This window comes from Haliotis cracherodii, unplaced genomic scaffold (genome assembly GCF_022045235.1).
Source record: "Haliotis cracherodii isolate W230 unplaced genomic scaffold, xgHalCrac1.p SCAF_7, whole genome shotgun sequence".
NCBI lineage: Eukaryota > Metazoa > Mollusca > Gastropoda > Lepetellida > Haliotidae > Haliotis > Haliotis cracherodii.
The window spans coordinates 41,372,432-41,400,350 of record NW_027266330.1 but is presented as its reverse complement, the minus strand read 5'-3'; the positions used below and the strand labels follow the sequence as shown (position 1 = coordinate 41,400,350).

Below are 27,919 nucleotides of genomic sequence, written 5' to 3'. Positions count from 1 at the left end.
TGATTGCAGATATCCATACTATCTCATTAGAATCTCTGGCCTGAACTGTCTGAATGGAGGCTCCTATAATGTTATGACTTACTTCTTCTGTACAATGTGACATTTATTCATGAAAGTCTAGTGGCATCCTACTTTGTCCATCAGCGTTGCTGTTCTGTTTCTCAGGCATGTACTTTATGGTGAATTTGTAGTCTGCTATTTCAGCTGCCCATCTATGTTTTGTTCCATCAAGTTTGGCTTTTGTGAGTACATATGTTAGGGGATTGTTGTCGCTGTAGACGGTGAAGTTAAGTGCATATTAGAGACAATCACGGAATTGCTCAGTGAAAGCCCATGATTTAAGAGCTAAGAACTCTAATTTCAATACTGTTTGGATCCTACACTAACTTCCCCACCACTGGTCGTCCTTCCTCACAACTCTCCTGACAGCGGTTCTGGAGAGATTGAGGTCAACTCCTATCAGACCACTGGGTTATTCCGACTCTTTGTCACGGGTGCCAGTTAACCTTAATTGCACAACCGCCTCTCACGCTATGGCCCCTTCAACTACCGTACTTAGATGTGCACTTGGAGTTCTTACAGGACAACATTTGGGTCCATTTGGACAAGGGGCCTTTGGAGCTCCTGTCTCCAAAAGGTCTTACTCCGGGATTTCACAGCCGCATCTTCCTGGTGCCGAAGAAAAATTTGTTAAAGCTTGTTGGATAAGAAATAATTTACATGAATTTGTATATTCTTGATATTAGTATACTCACCCTGACACAACAAGTATTTTGGCCTGCCCGTCTGTCCCCAGTCTGGATATCATCAAGCTGATTGCTGATGAGAAGATAATGAGGGAATAGTGACTGATAGCTCAGGTAGAAGAATCCTGTTTGGGGTTTTCTGTGTTATATGATCAAAGTGAACAAGGAAATTGCAATGTGTTATGTCAGGATAAGTATGAATATCCAAATTCCTGTAATTTGGACCAGACAGTCGAGTTATTGATATTGTGTGCAACTTTCGACACCATCAGAGTGCAAGGACATGCTATCAACCCTCTGTCGAGAGGATTAGTGGGGAAGTAATTCAAAGCCACAATCTGCAACTGCCGTCAATGCCACTTGTGACATATGACCAGAGCTTTACCTCCATAGCTTCTCTCAAATGAAAGTTCTATTGATAGTCATTCATGATTATCCCTTTACTCCATAACTTTGGCAACTGATGCTACCTGCTTGTACTTCTGTGGTAGGGGTGAGGCCAATTGTTTCCAAGGCTTGTTCTGAAGTTTGACACTTGAGCAAAGTGACGGATCCAGGTCTCATCCTGGGTTACAATATGCATAAATTAAACTCGTCAAAAGTTCAGTCGGTGATCTTCTGATCTGGTATCGACATAGTGGGTAAATCATATTTTCAGCTATAAAGCAATGTCTTGTTTGGCAGTGAATGGTGCTGGTCTGGCCATGGCCACAATGGATATTATCAAGTTGCATGGAGGCACTCCAGCCAACTTCCTTGATGTCGGTGGTGGTGCCACCTCACAGCAGGTGACGGAAGCATTTAGACTCATCACATCAGACCCAAAGGTAAGGGTTAATACAAACTTTTGATCTGGTTTTATTTTCAAGGTATTTGGCATGGTTGACCCTCTGTGCAATTTCTTATAAGTGCTTAATTTAAAGATGTTTCATTCTCTATTATCAACATATTCATTATTGGAACTATATAGGGCTAAAAAATATATATTCTTGGTTCTCAGGCATGATCATAAAGTCCGCTTCACGTTTCGTTTTTATTTCCATTTTCAACATTTTCAAAGAAAAAATCCTTAAATGTTCCGCATCTCGAACACACGACCTCAACTGTGAAATGCTACAATACTTAAAAACAATGCGATCCAATATAACATGCAGTTACTTCCCTTTTCATGTGCGGGTGGACGGGTAGCCTAGTGGTTAAAGCGTTCGCTCGTCACGCCGAAGACCCGGGTTCGATTTCCGACATGGGTACAATGTGTGAAGCCCATTTCTGGTGTCCACCGCCGTGATATTGCTGGAATATTGCTAAAAGCGGCGTAAAGCCTTACTCACTCACTCACTTTTCATGTGAACTGCTTTACTGCGCATCTCGTGTGTTATGGTCATGGCGGCAATAGGAGTTTGTGTGCTTGCTTTGCTGTTTGCAAATTTGGCCAATAAAAATAATAAATTTTGGATACAACATCACTAGACATGATGATGGTATTCAAATACAAATTCAATGATATTTGTGTACTGTATGAGGGACAATGTTTCATACACAGAGGTTATTTGTCTCATAAAATAAGTGGGTAATCGATGCTAATTTATATACCCTGGCTATAAAGCAAATCGGAATAAAGCACATCACTAGTGCATACAAAATCTCTACGTTTGCAATAAAAATGTGTTTGTCTTCCGCAGAATTTTTTTTAAATCATAGCCCTTCAGCGAATTCAGGGAAACGGAACAGATTATGTCAGTTAAACTTGGTCAATACATTTTTGAAATTTGACATAAAACATCACTAAACATAATGATTAGCCGATTAAATTGTATTTCCTGTTCTGATTGGCATTGTTTTATATGCAGAGATTAAGATTATTGTGCGTCTTGTCTCGTAAACCAAGCCAGAAGTAGCATTCAGCTGTACACACTTTTCTCGGATAATATAACTTTAAAGAATTTTGATACAATGAGCAGAAGAATTGTATCTGAAACTATTATTTTATCAGGAATTATTTATTCCAATATCATGTGTAGTTGCAGCTTTGCTGTATATATATGAAAGAAATTAATAATCATAAGCGTAGCACTTTGGTTCAGCTGATTGCCATTGCCGGATATGTTTTCGAATGGAAGAATTTGACCAATCACCGTCCATGCGCCGACGATTGCGAAAACTTAATGTTGACATATAATAGTCAAACTACAACAAGTATGACTGACTGCGAGTCAAAGTATGGTATTTACGATATGTATATCCATTCTCTATCCACTTAAGTTCGTTTCAAGGCGTCAGTAGCGGTAACATGACCGTGGTTGCTGTAAATAACTGTGAGTTCTGCGATCTTCCGATCACTTCACATACGATTTTGCCGAAATGAATTGAAACAATATTGAATGAAATGTTGAATAAAATTAATAAAGTAGATTACCAACATAAGTCCAGATATATTATGAACTCTTTCTACAACCAGACAGTGTAATTACATCATTAATTTGAGTATTTCAGTACAGATATGTTGACATGGTATTTCCGGTGTTCCGTGCCCAGTAATGTCTTTGTGTTGCAGAAATACCCCATGAAATACTCAACCCTGTGTATAAGACGACAATTTTATTATAGAAGAGTATTCCAAACTTGATGCACTCTGTTTTTCTTCTTGGCAGGTTCATGCGATTTTGGTGAATATTTTTGGTGGTATCATGAGATGTGATATAATTGCTCAGGGCATTGTAGCAGCTGCAGCAGAACTACAACTGAAAATACCAATAGTTGTCAGATTACAAGGTGAGAGTCTCACGGTGTAAGTTTCATATAATTCTTCTCTGGGGAGACTTATTCCAACATTTGAAATCTTAAATTCTTTCCTTGTGACAGACCTGTATTAACAGTGATATCAATGAAAAGATTAAGAAAAAACATAATGGCAGTAGCAGTGAATTTCTGGGCATGATCGTAGCATAACTCATAATTGGCACCAGTGGCAGTTATGAGTTATGGCCCATCTATGTCTCTCCTACTGACCGCTTGTCACGCCGAAGACCCGGATTCGATTCCCGACATGGGTACAATGTGTGAAGCCCATTTCTGGTGTATTGCCGGAATATTGCTAAAAGCGGCGTAAAACCATATTCACTCACTCACTCACTCTCCTACTGACCAATCAGATTCCACCTCTCATATCACTTGCATTTGCTTCAAACAAAAAGGCAGCACCAAGTCAAGACTGTCTGATTTAAATCAAAATCTATGTTGTAATAAAATGGGTCTGACTTCGCGAATTGCATCTAATCACGTGAACACTTTGATTAAAAGCATGAAAAGACTTGGATAATATCTGTTGACGCCGCGTTGGCGGTTCACGTGCTTTGCAAATCCTGCAATCGGAAATCTGCACGTCAGTTTACGAACTAGATGTCAATTTCACTACGCAATTTGGATTGGACAATGCATAAGCCAAATATACTCCATAATTCTAGCCTAGTTTGGCAAGGGTGGAAACTGGACTTTTATAGACAGTTAACACCCTTGCCTTGGGAAGATGTGGTAAATGGGAATCAGTCTTTTTGTTTGGGCTAGGGCTGAATGAGCAGCCCTGGGAAGTCGGCCATAACCCCCTACTCCAGCCATGGACACTCCTATCAGTGTGTAATTCTTAATGTTCCACAGCTTTGGAGAAACTTACCAAGAGGCTCTTTGTCTTGAGGTAACATATCTGGTAGAAGAGGCAGCTATAGAGATAGTGCCTCAAGGAAGGGAAGAAAACAGGTTTTATTAAACTTGCTTTCTGGTCATCAAAAAGTCAAAAGCCGGTGAACATGTCACAAATACCCACCTTTGAAGTAAAGACATTCAAAGTTTTAGCTTTTAGGTCATACAAAACCAAATGTTTTCCCATAGAAAACTTGCAGATCATCACAAATTCACAATCAAGTTCACATTTGCCTGAGTTGTCATATGCTATTGGGTACCCATCTCTCAGGATCATCATACCCGAGACATGACAAGACGTTACAAATATCATGGAGATCAACATGCTCCTACACCGGCCATGTCACAAATTCTACACAGAACTTGTAAGACAACACTTGTCTGTCCAACACAGAATTCACAGTGGATTGTCCTTGTGTAGAGCTAGAACCTCTTCGCCTGCAAAATGTGGGATTCTAGGTTTCTGTGCAGGGTGATTTAAATGTCACATGTCAAGAACCCGCTGACTGTAATCATACCCGGCTTTACTAGAATTAGGTCTACTGACCTAATGCCTGCCGTGCAGTGTATTTGTACAGATTGCTTTGCATGCTTACTTGTACGTAGTGCTGCAACCACCTCAATGTGACTGAGTCACTTACTTCAGTAGACTTCCGATGCCAACACGCATCGTAACGAGGCACCTCCCTTCATCATCACCTCAATATAAGAACTGGAGCCCTTGAAGGACGTCCAGGGGATCGAAATGATCACCACCTTCCTATGGTACGATCTTTCAGACCAAAGATTTATATATTTTCAGTCAGCTTTATCTACTGAATACAATCTTTAATCTTCCCACGACAGTTAGTCATGCCTCAGCAAACAGTATTATCGTCAAGGCACAACACATTCAGAAACCCTCCTGCAGTTGACTTTTTCAACTTTACAATCTGCTGCCCGCTCTTCAGCAGCCAATTAAACTTGACTAATGGCACCTGACGAACTGGGGATGATTGCACTTACACCAGATCCTACAGTTCCTGGCACCCGACATCAGATGGCAAAACCATTCATATCCATCATGCCACTGCTTCATCTCTGGACTCACCTCAGTTTGTGGACGGTAGAGTCAAATGTCTTAAGAAGTGTCTCCTAAACAGAGCTGTCCCCATCGTCACACCTAGTCGTAGACATTTCTAGAACACCAGATGGCATCAGGGCTGTGGTCCGGGGCAAAGTGCACTTGGCGCATCAACAACCTAGAGTTGTGGATGTTCATACTAGCGATAACACATTGGCAGGATCACCTCTGAAATATCCTGAGATTTCTCGTTCAACACTTACCAGGTTGATTGCTCTGTCCAGGCCGGACATGGTGGCTCCCTCGGGTGGTAGCACCTCAGACGTTTTGACCTTGATCTGCCAAAAGATCATCTACCCAAAGGGGCCACGGGTGGCCCAGTCGTCCCAACCTATGATTGTGGGTTTGAAACCCGGTTCACCCTGATTATGTTTCTAGGTTTGTCAGCACCATACCCTGGCTCGTGGGTTTCACCAAAGAGACCTGCATCACTTTGGGATTTCCTCCCACATTAAGCTGACATGCTGTGATATAACTGGAATATTGTTAAAAGCGGTGTTAAACCCAACTCACTCACACATCTCCCCCAATATCGATCTGTGCACCACATCCCAGAACTGCCAGCGGACATCCTACATCTCACCGGTGCCGGATCCGTCAGCTATGGCAGTCAAGGCCCTCAGCGTTCCCTGGGGAGGTTTATCCGCATACCCTTTTCCAGCCTCCGGCTCTCCTTCCCAGAGTTCTTCATATGTTCCAGGCCCCTCAACCAATGATTTTGGTTGCACCCTGGTAGCCGGCGAGGTACTGGTTTCTTGTCCTCCGAGCCCTTGCCAGAGGCAATCCCCTAGACCTTCAGGTGTGGCTCGACCACTTGTTACACCCACACAGCAGATTGCCACACCCAAACCCTGCCTGGTTTCGTATGCACACCTGGCGCTTCGGCTGAATGCCAAGGGCTGCTCAGCTTGAACGGACAAGACTATTGCATTAATCTATTGTCGGTCTACACAGGGACTGTATGTCGACAAAGGGTGCTCCTTCCAGGCCCTCTGCTCAGACAAAACACCAGGATCCGTTGACAGCATCACCACAGTTTCTGGCTGCGTTTTTCCTTTATTTGCGTGTGTTGGTTGAAAAGCTCTACCATCTCTACATACCTGGTCGCCATTGCATGCCATCTCAGTCATTCAGAGAATGATGAAAATCCCTGAAATCCAAGCCTCCCTGCACTCGTTTCGTTTTAAAGATCAGTAAGCCAAGTTCAGATCGACTGCGTGGGATCTTTACATGGTTTTACTGGTTCTTCAGACAGCTTCCTTTGAACCACTCATCTTCCTTCTATGACCTTATGAAGATGACAGTGTTCCTACTGGCTCTGACTACCGCTGCACGGGTCAGTGAGCTTCACGTCTCCAAGGTTTCCGGTTTGAACCCGGTACTCATGGCGTTGTGTGTCTTGGACTGTGCTGGGACTTCATTGATAAGAATCTACTCCCAGGACAGCCTGATAGATAGTTTACCACCCCCCTCCCCCCTCTTGTCAAGGCAGAGGCAGAACGGAGCTTTGGTTATGCCTGGTGCAAGCATTGAGGGTTTTCCTACGACATTCAGAAGGCTGCCGCAAGTCTAGGAAATGCTTTTTCCTGCCAACCTCTCCCTCATCACAGTCAGAGGTCAGCCAGAATACTATTTCCCTGTTGCTCCGGGCTCACATCCTACAAGCTTTAAATGATATCATGAGCATCCATCCATGCAATTGGGATCGATGACAACGACGTCTAAGTGTCCTCCCCTCGCTATGCTTGCTGTAAAAGGCGACTATGCTTGTTGTAAGAGGCAGCTAACGGGATCAGGAGGTCAGGCTCGCTGACTTGGTTGATGCATGTCATCGATTCCAATTGAGTGGATTGATGCTCATGATATAAATCACTGGATTGTCCAGACTCGATTATTTACAGACCGTTGTCATATAGCTGGAATATTGCTGAGTGCAGCGTTAAACAACAACAAACCAACCAACCAAGTTTCAGATGTTGTGTTTAAAGCAGTTGTGTTTTGATGTGACGTCATGACTTCTGGGTCATGTAACGACACTGCGAGGGTGCTGCATCTTCTGGTTGGAACAACTTTTCTCTAGCAGCTGGATCTCACACAGTTCATCTCCCTGTCAGAAAACAGCAGTAAATGCATTAAGGAGTAATGTAGGATAAGTATACAAATGTAAAAAATATTTAGATTTTACTAAAACTATTGGAGCCTTCTTCTCTTTATTTGTCTTGGAATAAGTCAGTGGGATACATTCATCCTTTGCAAAACTAGGACTATTGTTAATCTGAGAATATTTACTGCCTTTTGTCATGGACCTCTTTCCAAAACCTACTTCATGATTTGTGTATTTCTGTGTTTTTTTCCTAGGAACAAGAAATGAAGATGCAAAAGCTATCATTGCAGCCAGTCAAATGAAGATCTTAGCCTGTGATAATCTCGATGAGGCAGCTAGAATGGTGAGACACTATTGCTTGTACTATACTGCTGATAAAAAAAGACTTCTTCCCAGGGTGAGGGGGTATCAATACTGCTGCAACCTGTACTATAAACTGAACCTTTGCTCTGTCCTAAACTGTTTCATGAATTAGGACCATATCTTGCCAACTGTAACATGCTTTAGATAATGTTATATGTTTGATCATATGTGTATAAAACTGCCAAGACATGGACTATCATTGAATGAACCCCAGAACAGAGATGGCGGGAACATATTCTAAACCAGGGTTAAAATATACTTGAATGGAGTGCTGTGTTTGAACATCTTCTGAGAAGCTATAATGACTCCCTATTTTTCAAAAAGATTGAGAAAATTTAAGTTTAAAAAGTCATCTTATGAACCACAAAAACCAAGGTGTAGAAAGTGTATGAAGAGGTTTTGTACAATTACAGACTTTAGATTTGTTCATGATATTAAAGTGGAAAAATAATATTATGAATTATCATCTGATTTTAAACATTTAAGTAATTTCTGTGGATGTTATGAAATTTGATACATGGTAATTTAGGGGTATTGCTAATAATAACATGTTTTACAGTATCATGATATTACTGTATCATGGTAGTACTGTATCATGATATTACAGTATCATGATAGTACTGTATCATGATAGTACTGTATCATGATATAACTTCAACCTTTGATTGTTATGCACTGCTGTGGTTGCCAATAGTGCCATGGTAGTCAAGGTCAACATGTAATTTTGGCTCTTTGCATAGCCTGTTATCAATGTCATTAAAACATCTTAGTGCTCGCTACTGCTACACATTGATCTGAGGTCATCCCATTACAGGTCCTGTCAGAATGACCTTTTGTGAACTTTGGCCGACCTATGAAATGACTTATAAGAGTTCAATATTAGCCAATCAAAGGCAGCTTTCTCTATTAATGACCGTAGTTTCAAACTGGCAACTACACTTTGAAACCTATTTTGATAAGGTTTTCAATTAGAAATTTTAAAACTCAATGCTGGAATGTCTAATAGGCTATGGGAAGTCTCTTCCGTTTTAAATGTTTATCTCATTAAAGCAATAATTTTGACGGAATCCATTGTGCAGCCCCAAACTGTCGTTTGGAGTACCCTGTGAAAACCCTTTCTAGGTTGAATGAATAGGAAACACATTCCGACCGTCTCTTTCCCAATCTCGTCAATGACATTTTGATTTGTCAGACGAAAAGTCGTTCAGATATGACCTGTGATGGGATGTCGTCAGATCTTTGTTTATCGGTAGTGAGCACTAAGATCTTTTTTAATGAGATCCAGCCAGTTATCTATGTATCATTATCAATTTGATGAACACACTGTGGATGTCTGTTGTATGGAGAATTCTGTTAATTTGTTTTCTTATCCTTCTTTACTGTTGTGTGACCTTCCTGATCTAATATGATATTCAAGAAAAAGTCAGGAGAGGTGCAGAGCCTTGTGGCTTTATCCATTTAAATATTGCTGTCTTTTCAAGTATGTTTCAGTCCAAATTAATTTGTATTTGCATTTCTATGCCTCCTTAGGCAAAGCAATATGGTAGAGTAATTGTAAGGATTATTACCAAACATTTTACATCTTTTTCAGGTTGTAAAGCTATCAACAATTGTGACCCTTGCAAGAGAAGCTGACATACATGTCAAGTTTGAACTACCACTGTAAATAGCCCTCAGTAATGTACTGTTTCTGTGAAATGTTCTGAAAGTTGTTTATTTGAACAGACTGTAGATTTAAGCGCACACACCAGCCTTACAGTATGGGTTCCTGGTGGCAAGTGTTAACTCTCTGACAGTAAGTGCTGAATCGGGACATGTGAGCCAAGGCTGTAGACACAGGCTTTCAGATCAACAGGCCAAGTTGCTAAATTTTGAAAAGAACACTGTAGGAAGCTGAAAATTGAAGACATTTGTGTAGCCATGTCAACATTAAGTGGTACCTGCAGTGTTATCCCACATATGGACTGTCTGGTCAGTGAGAGCTGGATGTGAACTATGTATTGTTTACACTGTCGTATGAGTGCATGGAGTGACACAGCAGTGTTGGTTATTTCAGGTTGTAGCAGAGCTTGGGTAAGTTTGCTGGTGGGGTGAGATGAGTATACAGCTGCCTGTGTAGGTGTAAGCCACAGCAGTCTAACCATGTCCCTGTCACAGATCACCCTCCCTCTCTCAGACTAGCTGTATTCCTTGTCAGTCTGCTTCTTACATCCATAGCCCTCTCTACACTGGCTAGTCACTGGGAGATATCTGACCTGGGGGTTGTAGTATATTACCAGCTGCATGCCTTAATATATTGTTTAATATCATCAGGTGCAAAGGCCAGGATTTAACAACTCTCACATATGCTCTTTAGGAATTATTGAATGTTATTCAAGTGACTGACCAGGAATATATCCTGGCTCTTAGTCCATTGTAGACATTGACCTCCAACTTCCATCCACTGTCTAGTAGCGATGTGTTTTGTTTCCCATTTGCTGGTTTTTTTTCACTTCTCAAGTCATTGCCTCTAATGAGCAAACATGAAAACTTCACAGTGTGTTGTGTTCACTATATTTTCTGGGTTAGAATGATGGATAATCATTATATTGTATCTGCTCTATGTACTAATTATATCTTGTTTGTCACAGTAACAGAGGAAAGAGTGAGTGAGTTGGGTTTAACGCCGCTTTTAACAGTATTCCAGTTATGTCATGGCGTGTCAGCTTAATGTGGGAGGCTGGCTCCAGTGAAACCCACAAACACGGGTATGGTGCTGACAAACCTAGAAACATAATCATAATTCGAACCCTCGATCATAGGTTTCTGGCATGCCCAAGGGACGCAACTCTGCACAGTGAATCGCAGCACCTTAGATGACTGGGCCACTTATGCCCCCATCAGAGGAAAGAAATAGCATTGAATTTAGTGTTGGTAGCTGAGATAACTTCAGTGGAATCTGTCAAAAGGATATTTGTGAGAAAAGTAAACACTTTAATTAAAACAAACTTCATCTTGACAGTAACATTTTCTATCAATCCTCATGAAATGTAACTCTTTATGCTCTTTGATAGTTCTGTGAATGGAATTCTGAATAAACTTTTTGACCTATGCATCTTTATTCAATCAACTCTATTGTATCCAGTAGGGCTGTTACGATTCACTCGTGTATTCAGTGAATCGAACTGTATACATTCATGAATTGAATTCGTTATTCATGGTCTCTAGAATTGAATACTAATGAATATGCAGTCATGTGCATTTACATACCCTGACCTTTAAAATATCCATAAGAACATATTAACATATACATAGATTTCTTCAAAGACAACACTCTTTTATATTTAATTTGACAGTATTGTAGTCACTGGTCATTGTCGCATTTTAGCAGATACTAGTACCTGGATAAGTGAAGTATATAAATGTATAATAAATTAATAATTAACAAACTATGTCACATAATTTATTTTGTTATTGTTTCACTGACTATCATAAAATAATACATGAACTGCTGACCTGCTATTGTATTCGTGAATAAATATTTGTATTCTTTACCCTTTATTCATGATACAAATCGTATGCACCTCACAGTGTATTCGTTGCAGCCCTAGTAGCCGGTAATATAAGGTATGTTACAGCTGAGCCGACTACCATTATCGCGATCAGTCTATGTTGTGATCAGCTTACTGGACATGTGAGGGATATGTGCGAAAACTTGGTCCTTTGTTCTACAGTTTCAGTCTGGATTCCAGAGTCCTGTGTATTTACCGAGATCTGGATTAAACAGATTCCACTGTATTGTCATTGCAACCTCAACATTACTGCCACTATTTTAACAGGTAGCGGATCGATGATGCAGAAATAGCTAACAATATAAAGCATGCTGAATAAATGCTGAATAAATGCCACATGCTTGTCACAAATAGTTTTCATGCCCTCTTGCACAACAACCTTTGGTATGAATATCTTTCACTGGGCATTGTCAGGTTTTCCACTTTCACAATGTATACCTGGTATGTTGGTACCGCTGTCTACAACATTGACCTTTGTCAGTGAGTGGAAATGATGAGCATGTATGAAATAGTTTTTACTTCCGTGCAATATTTGTTCCTCTCTCTGTAATGAGCTTTCATTTCCACTTCATTTGGCATGCTTTAGTGAGTGAAATTGCACACCGGTCTAAACATTAGTTTTGTTTACACACCTAACAACATTCCCTCCATGGTTTGCTAAGAACTCACTTTGTGCACATGATTAATACAAGAGAAGTAGACCTGACTGTGTTACATCAATCAACCCGCATTGCATGTCTATGTCTTAACAACTCACTGACACATTCTTTACCCTGCTCTAGGTGTCTAACACACTTATTCTTGTTTGTCAAAATCTAACTACTAAACCATCAGATGAAACAGTTACAGTTGGTATTTTGTGTGCAGTAGGGCTGGGATGGGTAACAAGATACTTACCAAGGGAGACTCATAGTCACATGGCTTTATCGACCGTCATCTTTTGAAAATAGAAAAATGGAAACAAATAATGACATAATAGAAACTTTTGTACTGTTCTGTTTTTGTTTTTATTTTTCTCAGTGTACTTGTAAAACATTTAATTTGTTTGCTGTTAATGCTTTATTCAACCAACAAGAATCATTTTTGATTCAGGACTTCTAAGAAATATTAAATATTGACCATAGTATTTCCACAAGAACACGCAATGTAATGTTCAAAGCAGGTACCCTGTTTGGGTAGGAGCGCCATGGGTACCAGAATACTAGATTCTTCCCAGCCCTACTCATTGATGATATTTCCAGGGCAATTGCAGTAGGTAATGGAATAAGGGCTTGTTTAAAAGGTGATACTCCAGAAATAATGAAAGATCCTTGAAATGTGGAAAAGTGAATTTAACCATTTAAAAAATTGATGAGTGTCTTTGTTGCAACTATTTACTATCCCCAGGCTCAAAAAGGAAACCCTGACTAGCCTCCAGTCCTGTTGTGGATCATGTGATCCCGTGTCTCCTTGCAGCTTGATGGCTGGCAGGACTTGTAGATACTGACTGTACAGAATCCCACTCCAAGATGCTGTGTAAAGAGAGAAATACATGTGCTGATTGTTGCAGAGATATCTTCATGCCACCATTAAAATATGTTATTCAATTTCATATTTATGTCTTTATGTGCCTCCAATTTATGTTCTGGAAATTGTTTCACAGTAAAGTTGTTTGGCTGGGGCCTGAACCCCACATTCCCAGATGTGCCTTGATTATGAATCGACTTGGCCATGATACAACTGAAATACTGTTAAAAGTGGGGTGTTACTCCAACCACAGGACTTGTGGGAAGTGAGTTGAGACATACTCTACCTCAAGCTGTTGTGTATTATACTGTAGGGGCAGATCCGAAATTTTGAAAAGGGGGGTGCACATAATACCTAAGTCACTAAGTGACTTGACCAAGGCCTTTGTTACGATGTAAGGTGTCTGGGGAAAATCCACCAGTGGAATGGTATACAACATAAGGGCATTTATTGTTAAACTCTTAACAAAAACTTCTGACCCTGGGATCCAACTCACTCACTCTTTCCAACAGCAAAACAAACACACTTTGTCATCTTATGACACAGATGAGAAAGATCCCAGTCACTGTTTTTTTCTTGTGACATGTTACTGATTGGGTTGTCAGTGTTCTGGTTGATGGAATGTGGGACGTTTCTCATAATGTCAACCACTGGTTTGTCTGGCCCAGATTCGATCATTTTCAATCCACCATTCTATGGCTGGAACATAGAGTATTGTTGTGAAAATATGAATCCGAGGACGGAAGGATGGGTGGCATTTCCTGGCCATCAACTTCATACTCATTACCAGCGGGGATTCGGGTTCTTGGTCCCAAACAACCCGTGATGGACATGGACGGCAGCTAGATGGATCAATCAGGTGGTCAGGCGCTGTGACTTGCTTGCCTTTACCTTACCCTGACTGAGTGAATTATTATCCAGAATATCAATCACAGGATTGTCTGGTCCAGACTTGATTATATACATGGCACTGTCATATAGCTGGAATACTGCAAAGTTAAACAAGAGTTTGCCACTAACGTGGCTATATCCCCCTCCCCTGTTGCAGAATTTATGACATAATTAAATCTAAACAAACCCTAACCTTTTTTAACCGAGGTGGAACTTGTCATGGAAATTGTAAAAAAAAAGAAGAGTTTGGAACCTAAGTCCATCTTGTTGCCATGGAAACGTAAAAGATAAAAATTTCTAAAATTTCTAAATAGCAAATAAGTTCAGCATGTACTTGACAGACCTGCAAAGTTTCATGAAAAAATATTGATTGGTTTATGAGTTATGCTCCGGAAAAGAAACGTGACGGACGGACAGACGGAGCCCGTTTCTATATCCCCCGCCAACTTTGTTGGGCGGGGGATAACAAGTCACAAACTTCCAGTCATGTATAAGCCATACTTTGCATCTATTGTTGCTGTGTGGTGGTTCTTTATGCAATTGGGAGTTGGTGTAAAAATCCACTAGCGCTCCGAGATAGCTTTGGTTGTATAATCCCCAGGGACTATAGAATGATCATAGGAATGCAAAAGTATCCTCTGGTTGGGGAACAAATAAACGCATTAAAGCATATACTAGTACCTGGATGAGTGTGGTATTTAATATTATTATGATCATGATAATGATTGCGATGAAGTGAGATTTGTGTAATATTATCCAATGGCTTCCAAATTATCATGCACACCAGCATCAGATGCCAATCTTTTTGTCCTGGACAACCTCTGACACTAAAAAGCATTCACTCTTCACCTCCTTTACAGGGGGGGAGGGGGTTTGGGATTTATAAAAAAAAAGAAATTGTTCCCTAATATTCTTGAAAACAAAATTATGCTTCAGACTGTTGGTGGGAAAGAAAGGAAATTGCCTGCCACCAAGATTACATTGTTGCAAAGTGTTTTTCTTTTAAAATATCAGGATCCTAGTTCTATCCTATATCTGGTTTTGTACCTGTAGCTGAAACAATATCTAATCTCTATACAAGCCCCCTACCCCATACCCCCGGCCTCATGGGATGACTGTCCTCGGATAGAACAAACATTTGACAACAAATAAAGAAGATTGAAATTTGCTGACAAAAACAACATTGTTACACAGGTACTCTTTTTGACTTAGACAATACCTCAAAAAGTATGGAGCTGCAGGATTAAGTAAACGAGTTACTTTTGATGTTTCATGTGAAAATGTTCCTTAGAGTCTCCACTTGACATAACACGTGAAACAGTTCAACAGCGGGTATAACTGCCAGGTGCCCGTATGACGCATTCCACCCTACGCCCTGTTAAGTTGCCCCTTGTGGTGACCAAATCCAACCTGCAATCATGAGAGATACGCCCCCAAACCATTACCGAGCCCCCGCCGTATGCAACAGTCGGTGTAATGTTCCTGGGGGTGTAGGCCGTGATCCGGTGCCTCGAAACTCTCGTTCACCCATCAGTGACGTGGAGCAGAAAGCGCCTCTGACCAGTGGATCCGCCTCGAAGTTCTCAGATTCCAGCTCTGTCGCGCAATACACCACGCTAAACGGCAGATTTGTGGTGATCTCTCAACAACGGACGCATTATGACTCGTTTAGCCCTCAGTCCTGCTGCTTTCAGCCGATTCCTGACGGTTCTGGTGCTGAAACGACGATTGGGCAACCACAGATGTTTCAGACGAGTACTTGTTAAAAAGCGTTCTCGGCGTATGAGAGGAAGAAGGTCCCTGTCTTCGCAATGTGTCGTCACAGGAGGTCTTCCGGATCTGGGACGGCCCTGTACATCACCGGTCTGAGCATGTTTCTCGACTAAATGGCTTACGACAGTGCGATCATACCCCAAATTCCGACCAATGGCATTACAAGACATTCCTGATGCATACCGATTATTTGCCATCTTGTGGCGTTTGATATTCGCCTTCGTGCCATTGTCACACAATGTCACGAGATAACTGTTTAAAAACGAGCTTAAGAAAGCAGTTTTATATTTGGATATACTGATATTAGAGATACTCGAGGGTAGCATGCTGCACGGATATACCACGCATGACTGATTACATAATCTCGAGAAAACATAATTCTTCCCGTAATTATATCTTTCATGGCTGTTACAGATATTGGGACCAAACAATAATGACATATAGTAGGGTGTACTTAACCTTTTTCTTTGTGTATACATTAACTGTAAAATGATAACCGCACTTCATATAAATTGGTGCAAATGTTATGTTATTGAAAATAACATCGATCGAAATATTTGGCAATTCGTCTGATCAATGTTTTATCTTAACAATCTCGTTGACAAAACCCATACTTGGTAACAGGTGACACAGCGACGTTAGACCCATGAAGATCCGGGATAGATTAGGTCTTCAGCAACCCATTCTTGCCGTAAAAGGCGACTAACGGGATGTGGTGGTAAGGCTCGCTGACTTGGTTGATGCATGTCAATCACTGGATTGTCTGGTCCAGACTCGATTATTTACAGGCCGCCGTCATGTAGGTGGAATATTGCTAAGAGCGTCGTTAAACAACAAACAGCGACATACCCTGAGATGCCAATGTCGGGTGTGACTACCATTTGCGTTGATACAGGTGAGTCACATAATTGGAAACAGCTAAGGGGATTTTGTTCCAAATGTCAACCAATAATCCCAATGAGCTAGCGGCAGTGTAATGTATTCTTATGATTGTATGTTTCTGTTGAGACTCAGTAGAAATGCACAGGATTGTGTTTTGACAATGGTTTGTTGTCAGGAATGTATTACTATCAAATGTAAGTGGTGGTGTGGGAGTTGCTATATGTAGATGCTTTCGGAGTCAAGTGTAATCTGGAATCTTCAAGAACAGCTAGACTAATCCAGCATGGAAAAGAACCTTCTAGAAGAGATTTAGACTGTACAAGTGGTCAAGACGCTGCCTCCCTCGTCTCACATCACATCAAGGGTGTGTGATGATCATTGCTTTCATCCTGGATATCCAGTTTATCCAGTTTACGCCTAATTTAGACGCTTGACCACTGTCGCTGCTAGGTGAATATTACGTGACGTTAGATCCCTGCTTCTGCATGGGGGTAGAACATGATCTCGAACGATGTCTTCCTGGTAGTCTACGCCATTTAAATTGCCTTCAACAGTACTGCGTTGTGTTCTCCCATGAGATGTGATGTGACCCCATACTATTACACTTCCACCCAAAATTGAAGACATTGACGAACGCAAGCGTATCGTCACACCTGGACGACTGGCCCATAAGTGTTGCCCTGCTGTAGATAACGACTCCAAACAAATGATATTGTGTTTCGATGAACATTAATATCTCTGTCAACTTCGTTTTGCGTCATTCCTTTTATTCATGCATACGAGGGCGGTGGGGTAGCCTTGTGGTTAAAGCGTTCGCTCTTAACGCCGAAGATCTGGGTTCGATTCTCCACATGGGTACTATGTGTGAAGCCCATTTCTGGTGTCCCCTGCCGTGATATATGCTGAAATACGAGGATTGAGGTAATGACCATCTGAACCAAACATTGTGTGCCGTGCACATTAAAAAACCACGTGTGTGAGGAGGCTGAATGAACATGTATCGAAAGATGCATTATGTAATTTCAGAATATATGTATTCTTATTGAAATGTATATGAAGCACAGTTATTTGTTTCGTTGACATATACACCACATACCCGCTGCATACCAATGCGCTTATAGTTTCTATTAGTAGTTTTAAAACAATGTCGTTTTACACACTTAAAGCATGGATTTCCCTTTGTACATGACTCCAATACAAGTATGAACTGTCGTTGGTCTTCAGATTTGACGATAAACAAGAAATCTACTCTCCGTATGCAGATAACATTTATCGACAATCACAGCCTGATGACCATCAGTTCATGTACGTATTGGCGAAAACACATTCCGAGGTCGATATCCTGCTGGAACACAAAACAAACCTGCTTTAAGAACGCCTTGAAGGTGTAATCTTATTTTGAATCCGCATGCAACTGAAAGTGTCTAAAGTAGACAACAAGTTTGTAGACAACATGACAACTAAACGCACTGTGCGCCCAACTTAAAAGTAGGCTTCGCCAGCCACTTACATGGACTACATGTAACCTTACATGCATGATGTGTAACATAACACGTTTGAAGTCAAGGCAGTAGTATTGAGCGCCCACGGCAAAATGTCGTGCGTACGATATAGTGAACTGTTCCCTGTTCATTTCATACGCAAGGTATACTATTTCGTGTGCATATTATAATGCATCGTGCGCAGAATGTAGTATCTCGTGCGCAAGATATGATGTAGAATTATTTTTAATCACGTCTCTTCATTCTTGCATTAGTATTAAGTGTGCACACTATACTACATCGTTTGCACGATGAATAATTATTTTTTTCTCCTATTCCTGTCCCTTCAGCGCTTCTGTAAAAGGCAGAAGGGAAATTTGCAGGCGATGGGAGGTGAGAAACACAAGAAAAAGTAAGGACGCCCTTATAATGGAAATGTAAACTTCAGGGCATTTTATTCACAAAAAAGTAATACAAGTCTTAACTTTAAATTCCTTTAATGGTAATATAAAAGTTCAGATTAATTTTAAAAATACCCCATAATAGCTAATAATAATAATAATAATAATAATAATAATACATGTATAACTTCCTCAGTTAATCAATCGTTCGATCACTGAGAGCCAGTGTAAAAATATAACAAATGTTGTATTTGGGATAACACTTTCTTAGTAAAGTACGGATTCTTGTACTTTTTGGGGTTGAGTCCCGTCCGGGATTCGAACCCATGCCGACAGAGTGAGGCACCTTATCGCCAGCACAGAAAGTACGTGATCTAGACTACCATTTGTCGGACTTTCATTTTTGTGGAAGCCAAAAAATTACGAGAATCTATACGTTACTAAGAAAGTGTTATCTCAAATATAACATTTGTTACATTTGACCACTTTATAAATGGCATTGTGTGTTCATAGTGTAAAAATCGCTTATCTTTTGTCACTGACCTTTGTTGAGCATCAATTACACCGATTACAATCTGTAAACGTTTGCGAAATCCGCGGATTGAACAGTCTGACATTCGTTTTAAGTTTTGGGACAAAAGACAAACGCAATGGTCTCATGTCACATATTTACAGAGAGAACTGTCAGTTTAAGAGCTGAAGGTCGTTGTTACACTGGCATTGCAGAAGTTTACAAAGGAACACGGAACGTCAAAGACAGATACCCTTCGTCGTGTAAAAAGAAAGAGTATGGCCGCCACAGACTACCACCACACAGGCGGTACAACGTCAGCGCATCGAGTTAGTGTCTGGAAGAATGCCCGAGGCAGGTGGTTCCACTCAAACACTAATCTCTGTTCCAATTCTGCAAGAGTGTTTGTCTGTCTACCCGCTGCAATAGTTCGGTAGGAGCCATATCTAGGCGAGAGAGATGACCATGTTGTTCTGAGCCAGATACGCCATCGACACCCTTGCTGAATGAGCACGTCGCGGACGTTAATGGTGTCGGGCCCATTGTCAGGGTCGCTGACGGTGATTCAAAATTGGTCCCACATACAGACGTCGACAGTGAGCATCGTGGAGACGTCGCCTTATCGTGTCTGCTGATAATGACCCGCTTGGCGCCTGAACTACACCTGCTGTTCTTGAGTGACCCCTGTGCAGGTATTGTTACTCTGGGTCGGCCGGAACGTGACTGATCAGCATTGTGACAGTGATGCGATGACATCCCAACTGTCTGGCTACAGCAGTTGCAGAGTTACAGACCTGCAGCATCCCAAGGGCCATTCCTCTTTCAAAAGGCGACAATGTCGACATCATTGACTTCAGCTATAGACCTTCTGGTTGATTGGTTAGTTGTTTTACGCCGCACTCAGCAATATTCAAGCTATATGACGGCGGTCTGTAAATAATCGAGTCTGCACAAAACAATCCAGCGCATGAGCATCGGTCCCTGCAATTGGGATACGATGACATGCATCAACCAAGTCAGTGAGCCTGACCACCCGATCCCGTTTGTCGCCTCTTACGACAAGTATAGTCGCTTTTTACGGCAAGCATGGGTTGCTGAAGACCTATTCTACACCAGATCTTCACGGGACTGGACAACAATTGCTACGGGGGGTTAACAACATTGAAATGAGTTTCTACCGGACACCTTAGAACCAGGCCATTCCTCAGAAGATTTGACTGAACAACTGTAGCATCTAATGGCAGATCCACATCCAAAGGTGGAAAGGGATAATACATCCCAGAGGCTGGAATTCCCCACAATTCCATGCAAAAGTTGACTTTTATGCAAGCCCCATGCATTTCACTACCCACGAGTGGGTATAAAAACATGTGCGTTAACGGGATTCCATATGCATTGTTTAGCATCGTGCTGATAACCACTCAGAAAAACAACACAATTACGCAAATATTCAACATTACGAAATGCCACGCCTTTCCAAAAATGAGCGTCTGCGAGCCATTGGTAAGCTTGAAGCAGGGTCGAGTCAACGTGATGTTGTAAGACAATTTAACGTTCACAGAAACACCATGCAGTTCCGAATGCAGACGAATGCAGTTCCGAAATCGATTCCAGCCGACAACAGTGACTGCAAGAATCATCCCTGGCCTTCGACGAATATTTTCACAAACCGTACATCGTCGCCTCAGATGTGCAGGGATTGTCACCAGAAGACCCATTTTGACAGGAAACCACAGTCAAGCACGTCTACAGTGGTGCAGACAGCATGGGGACAAGTTCTATCACTGACGAATCTCGTTTTCACTTCAGCCACAGCGATGGACAGATTCGAGTGTACCGACGCAGTTGAACGTTACGTCAATCATTGTGTGGGTTCGGGGGCGGCAGCGTTATGGTTTGGGGTGGGATTACAGCAAGACAGAGGACCCTTCTGATGGTGGTAGAGGGAAATCTCAATGGACAGCACTACCGCAACGAGATCATCGGCCCTGTTGTTCTACCGTTTTTTTGCGTCGTCATGGCCCAGGCATTACCTTTCAACATGACAACGCCCGGCCTCATATTGCTCGACTTGTTGAGGATTCTCTTCAACAAAACAACGTGAATGTCATCCCCTGGCCGGCTCACTCCCCTGATCTCTCACCAATCGAGCACACGTGGGATGAGATGGATCGGCGCCTTCGACGTCAACCACGTGTTCCACATACACTCCAGGAACTTCGAAACATGCTCCACAGATATGGACAGATATCCCACAGGACTTTGTGCGACCTCTGGTCCATTCCATGAGACGAAGATGTGTTGCTTGCATCGCTACCACACACGCTTTATGTGTATTCGTTGTTCATTTCTAAATATGTCACAGATACGTTATACTGGTTCTAGATATGACACAGATACGTTATACTGGTTCTACATATGTCACAGATACGTTATACTGGTTCTAGATATGTCACAGATACGTTATACTGGCTCTAGATATGTCACAGATACGTTATACTGGTTCTAGATATGTCACAGATACGTTATACTGGTTTTAGTTATGACACAGATACGTTATACTGGTTCTAGATGTGACACAGATACGTTATACTGGCTCTAGTTATGACACAGATACGTTATACTGGCTCTAGATATGACACAGATACGTTATACTGGTTCTAGATATGTCACAGATACGTTACACTGGCTCTAGATATGTCACAGATACGTTATACTGGTTCTAGATATGTCACAGATACGTTATACTGGGTCTAGATATGTCACAGATACGTTATACTGGGTCTAGATATGTCACAGATCCGTTATACTAGATTCTAGATATGACACAGATACGTTATACTAGATTCTAGATATGACACATATACGTTATACTGGGTCTAGATATGTCACAGATCCGTTATACTAGATTCTAGATATGTCACAGATCCGTTATACTAGATTCTAGATATGACACATATACGTTATACTGGGTCTAGATATGTCACAGATACGTTATACTGGGTCTAGATATGTCACAGATCCGTTATACTAGATTCTAGATATGACACAGATACGTTATACTAGATTCTAGATATGACACATATACGTTATACTGGGTCTAGATATGTCACAGATCCGTTATACTAGATTCTAGATATGTCACAGATCCGTTATACTAGATTCTAGATATGACACATATACGTTATACTGGCTCTAGATATGACACATATACGTTATACTGGTTCTAGATATGTCACAGATACGTTATACTGGATCTAGATATGTCACAGATCCGTTATACTGGTTCTAGATATGTCACAGATCCGTTATACTGGATCTAGATATGTCACAGATCCGTTATACTGGTTCTAGATATGACACAGATACGTTACACTGGCTCTAGATATGACACAGATACGTTATACTGGTTCTAGATATGACACAGATGCGTTACACTGGTTCTAGATATGACACAGATACGTTAGACTGGTTCTAGATATGTCACAGATACGTTACACTGGCTCTAGATATGACACAGATACGTTATACCGGTTCTAGATATGTCACAGATACGTTATACCTGAATTTAAATACATTGAACTGTTTATTTAAGTTTTCATATGAAATTCCCTCCATTTTTGTGATAAAGGTCATAAAAATGGGCTTATGTGAAACAAATGTTATTGGAGCATTGATGTGGCTGTTTGTGGATTGATCTGCTCAGTGTAACTGCAGAGTTACAGATTTGTAATGTTTTCATTTATATATAATGCAAACATATCTTTAAGAGTTGTATTTATTGTTGACAGAATGATTGTGCCAGTCATTGGTTATGGACCAGGTATGTGGGGTTATTCACAAGTTCAGACAGTTGAAAGTGTACACATGAGAACATTGTCTGTTAACACAAGTACAAATAAAGCGGTTGTTATAGTACAAGGATGTTTGTGGATTATGCACACAAAGTAAGCATATTTATGTAGAAATGTTTATAGATTGTGGATCAATATTTAGCGACAAACATGTAACCGTACTTTGGGCTGAATTCTGAATACAAACTTGAACTTGAAAGTACAACTGGAATGTGTGAGAAATGTTCAAATATAACAACTTTATTGTGTTTTAACAATTGAAATGATGAATATATGTACATAACACTGTACCCATGATATTACATAATGAAAAAATACCATTGAATGTCTCACATTTGTTTGTTGATCTGTGCTTAGGATATCTCTCTCTCTCTCTCTCTCTCTCTCACCACTTTAACAATGAATGCAATAGTACAACACCATCACACGGTTGTCAGACAGACATTCAGTCACCACCACATTCCCAAGGTCAGTGTTCGAAATAGACATCGGTCCGTATACCCATAGATGACAGATTTGTTCAAAGATGTTTTACAAGCTGATAATTTCCTTGATAAATGTATCACCATCCCTTACCACTGAGTCTCTGGGAACTCGGTGTGATAGCAGTAATAGCTTCTGGATGACTGGTTGTATTTTGTAATTTTATATTGCAAGAGTATATCTCACTGCTTCAGCTAACATGTTTGGGCCTACAGTTTTTCCATTAGGACTACAGCTAAGAATAGAAGTAAGTACTTTACACATGGTGTCAATCAGGGATATACCTACCGGTACTCATTTGTATCATTTACATCACCAGATTTCAATAGTTGAAAAGAACAAACTTTTATTTATTAAACTGTGAAAAGTCACTGATTTCAAATAATTTTTGAAAAGCGAGGCAAAAGTAAGTGTGATAAGACTCTTAGTACTTTTTAGATACACAGTCTTCACATGGATGTATTAATCCACAAAAGGATGTCTGTTCGTGAATCTTAACAAATGCAGTGAGTAGCAATGTAAGGCTTGAGGAAAGACTCAAAGAATAATGACAGTCTGGGAATCAAACTTCCTGTACAGTATTCCTCATCGTGTGATATTTTCTGAACAAAGAAGTCTTTGAACGTACAAACAGCAAATAAGCAGTATTTCCGCTTTGATAGATACATCTGACCCTGCACCTGAAAGTAGTAATTACTGTTTTCTTTCAGTTGCATGAGGCCATTTCTCTTACAAAGATAAGGAAAGAGTTTCCCAGGAGCAATGACCTCATGTCTAGCACTGTAAGGACATTTAACCTCAACAATGGTGTTGGAATCAATGACACCGTCTGGGGTTGCTGCTAGGAAAGGGAGTTCAGAGTCAACAAACATTCCACAACTGTGAACATGAACATTACAGGCTATCTCAAGTTTGGCAATAGCTTTGGGTTCCTGCTGTAACCCATGCCTCACAGAGTTACAAACAAGTTTTCTTCCAGAGACAATTTGTTCACATGATTTAGTTTTGTTTCTCCTTGTAGTACATTTGCAAATTGTCCCAAACTGAGATGTTGTCAACCTCCATCTCCTCTCCTCTCCTCATGCCAAAAGCTACACTTGGCCTGCTTTCTTGTCTTTGACTCTAAGTCTGCAGCCTGGTCATCTGTAATCTGTCAAAGATAGACAGAATAAAATATCACACAAAAACTTATCAATAAAATTCTTGAAACTCCTTTACAAATCAGAACAAAACATTTCAATCAGATAACATGGCTAAAACAGTTTAACCATATCGTATCTAGATCCAAGGGACCAGAAAAAATCCATTTGCATGTGATTCAACCTAACCATCAACTACTACACTGCAATGTCTGAAGATATTGTGGCTCCTGCAGTATAAAATCTGAAACAAATTTTACAATACACCTGTATATATTTGGAAAAAAATAATTTTTATTTGAAAATACTTTAAATTCAGTCGGGGTGGGGTGGGGGAAACCTATGAAGCTGACCTATGCATTGGATTACTATTAATAAAAATATTTTGTGCAACCAGACCCTTGGAACAGAAGTCAGATGTATTTGTCCAAAACTGGCGTCCAAAATTGTGGTTGTATGAAAAAAGTTAACATCACTTTTATGCATGAATCCTATTTAGTCCTATTGCTTTATAATGATAATATATCACCATGATAAGAATATCAAGTCATAAGCTACGTGTTGAAACAGGTCGTTTAGAAAGTGTAAACAGACAGTTAAGAGTGTGTAATTATTAAAAAGCACATGTCAATTAACCGTAATGAATCTGCCCAAATCTAGAAAATATTCCACCATTTGTGTACCATAATCAGATGTACATGTATAGTTCGGCCTCGAGCTACTTAATATTATGTGATATTAAGATGAGAGACTGATTGTCCAAATCTTTTTAATAAAACATATATGACTGTCTATTTATCTATTCAAGACATTATTTCATGTTGTGTCGAAAAGGCGTCAAATCTAGTTTTGCAAAACAAAATTGATCAACACTTACAAGTGTTGTTTTTTTCAAACTGGTTGAATATTTGCAGTAACATTTACACCACCAAATTGGAAATTTAATGTTCCCCATATCCTGGTAATTTTAAAGTCGGGGGTAGACCCAGCGCCACGCGAATGCAATTCACGCACAACGTTCACTTTTCAGATTTTATGAAAATGTGTGTCAAATAAAAACTCGGCATCTTGGGGTTTAACACATCCACTAAACTTATATGCTGCTGTTTGCTTTTCATTTCATTTTGGGGATTAGCTACAAAACATATCCACTTCAGCTATAATAACGGTGACGTTATTTTTGTAGGCATTATATCATTTGAAGAACCTCTCCGTCTGTTCACGCCGTGATATAGCGGCGTTGATCCCAACTCATTTAGTCTCTTCACCTACTTCCTTCGTCGGGCAGTAAATGGTAAAACCTCAGACTTCTGCAAATAATATTGCCCTAATAAATAGAGGTTAACACGCGGATTTGGGGGGTGGTAAATATCCTGTATCCTGTATAGTGTTTATTCCTAATACAGGACATTTACCGTCCCCATCCCCAAACACACAAGCGTGATAAATGTTCACTAATTTGGGGAAAAGATGAGTGAATAATTATTGGTTACCCAATGAAAAATGTAATAACCCAATTATAATAGAAACCCTGGAGTAAAAACTCAATTGGTCAAGAATTTATCTGGAGCTCTGCTCAATCAACGAAAATCCTCCTCCCGCGTACTGTTGTCAGTGTACACGCCATTTTGTAAAAGTCGGTCACCGGTACTGATGTCTTCAGGAAGTAAACATTGTTGTACATTTCTTTGAGGTGAAAACTTTTAACTCGGCATCCAGCATGTTCTTAGTTTTTGTCTTGTTTGCATTATCATCATCGCCTTGATAATCCACAGACAGAGCGGAAACCTTTTGGTGTAGGGTCACATTATTTATGAGTAGTAAGCAGTACATGGAACGACGTCACTTCAAGCTCCTCACAGCGATAGTCTGTTCGCAGAGCTCTCTATACTATCGCGATGTTACCGAGAGTGGTAACGAAGGTGTCACGCGCTGGGAAGGAGTTTGGACGTCACTTATGACTGGTGTAATGCGATCATGAGAATATACAAAATGCATCGATTTGATGCTAAAAAGGTGGGATTTTAGGGTGTTTAAAAAAGAGATTACTGCACTCGTGCCTGTCAGATACCATTGATCTTACAACTCGTTGTTACAATTTAAAGCGTATATAACTCGCTTTCGCTCGTTAGATACGTTTAGAAGCAACTCGTAAGATCAATCGTATCTGATAGATACTCGTGTAGTAATCTCAATCTCATTGAAATCAGATCTTAGTTCTCGTTGCCGCTAAACAAAGATCTGAGGACATCCCATTACGGGCCACGTAAGACCGACATTTCGCGAACACTGACCGACCAATGGAATTACTGACAAGAAGTCGACATTAGCCAATCAGAAGGCAGCTTTCTCGTGCTTTACGGCACTAATTTCAAATTGGCGATACATATTTTGACACATTCTCGCTTAAAAGTTTGAAACCTGAACAAAAAAACATCCTCCTCGAATGGCTAACATATGGTCTAGATTGTGTAAATTCAGGCGTTAAGCCCGTAACTATCGTTCGGAATATCCCGTTTTAAAATGTTCGAGGCTGCATGATTAGAAATCACATTCCGACTGTCACTTTCATGATCTGGTAAGCGACGCTCTGGTTGGTCGAATGAAAGGTCGTTCTAACGTGAACCGTAATGGGATGGGATGTCCTCAGATCTTTGTTTAGCGGTAGCGAGAACTAAGATCTGATTTTAATGACATTGGATTTTAATGAGATTGGTAGTAATCTCTAGATATCACTTGAACCGTATCTATTAAATCACGGATTGTCTATACGTCTTTGATTAAATGTATTATGAAAAGAAAAGCGACATATGCTTACCCTTTTACGTATTGGAGAACTGGGAATACATAACACAGAAAGGAGGGATGGCATCGATAAGACACCCCTGTTTTGTCCATTGTGCAGTTGAAAATGAAATTCATTTCATTCTTGTTTGCCCTATTCATGAATATATTCGCTCAAAATATTTCCCATATTTAGACTTTATTACTGGTAATAATCGTAAAGACATACTAGCTAGAATGCTAAACTCTTCTGATGTAAACTGTCTTGAGAACATAGCCAATTATGTTAAAGATGTTATCTGTCTTCTTTCTTCTTACCTGTAAATATTATTTTATGCAGCACATATGGGCCTGAGGCATTATTACCGAATAAACTGATTAATACACACCGCTAAATGTAATTTAAAACCGATTGGAACAATTAGCAATGTTCAACAAATCGTCCGCCCTCCTAAACTCTATCTGGAGGCCGTCCAACGTCCTTAATTGTGGTTCGTTCACATGGTTCACGTAAATCACGCAGTTGCCGTTTTGTCCTGTTACGCTTTGGCAATTTTCTACAATGGCCGTTTTTCACCAGCAGCGGGCTAGTGAATGTCTGTAGAGACCAGGACTGGGATACGATGTCAAC

The 27,919-nt window shown here is 40.5% G+C and overlaps 1 protein-coding gene across 2 annotated transcripts in view; it reads left to right on the top strand.

Moving 5' to 3' along the window:
* Positions 1-13,169, top strand: part of LOC139447148 (succinate--CoA ligase [ADP-forming] subunit beta, mitochondrial-like) — a 41,130-nt gene extending 27,961 nt beyond the window's left edge. Inside the window, exons 8-13 of one of the 2 annotated variants that reach the window (XM_071228332.1) lie at positions 1,431-1,573; positions 3,398-3,518; positions 7,924-8,012; positions 9,624-9,694; positions 10,089-10,105; positions 12,970-13,169. In XM_071228332.1, the coding sequence (XP_071084433.1) occupies positions 1,431-1,573; positions 3,398-3,518; positions 7,924-8,012; positions 9,624-9,694; positions 10,089-10,095 (431 nt within the window). In that variant the 3' untranslated portion in view covers positions 10,096-10,105; positions 12,970-13,169. Of the gene's footprint in view, positions 1-1,430; positions 1,574-3,397; positions 3,519-7,923; positions 8,013-9,623; positions 9,695-10,088 lie in introns of both variants that reach the window. The other variant, XM_071228331.1, reaches the window with a different exon arrangement.
* Positions 13,170-27,919: the final 14,750 nt, after the last annotated feature.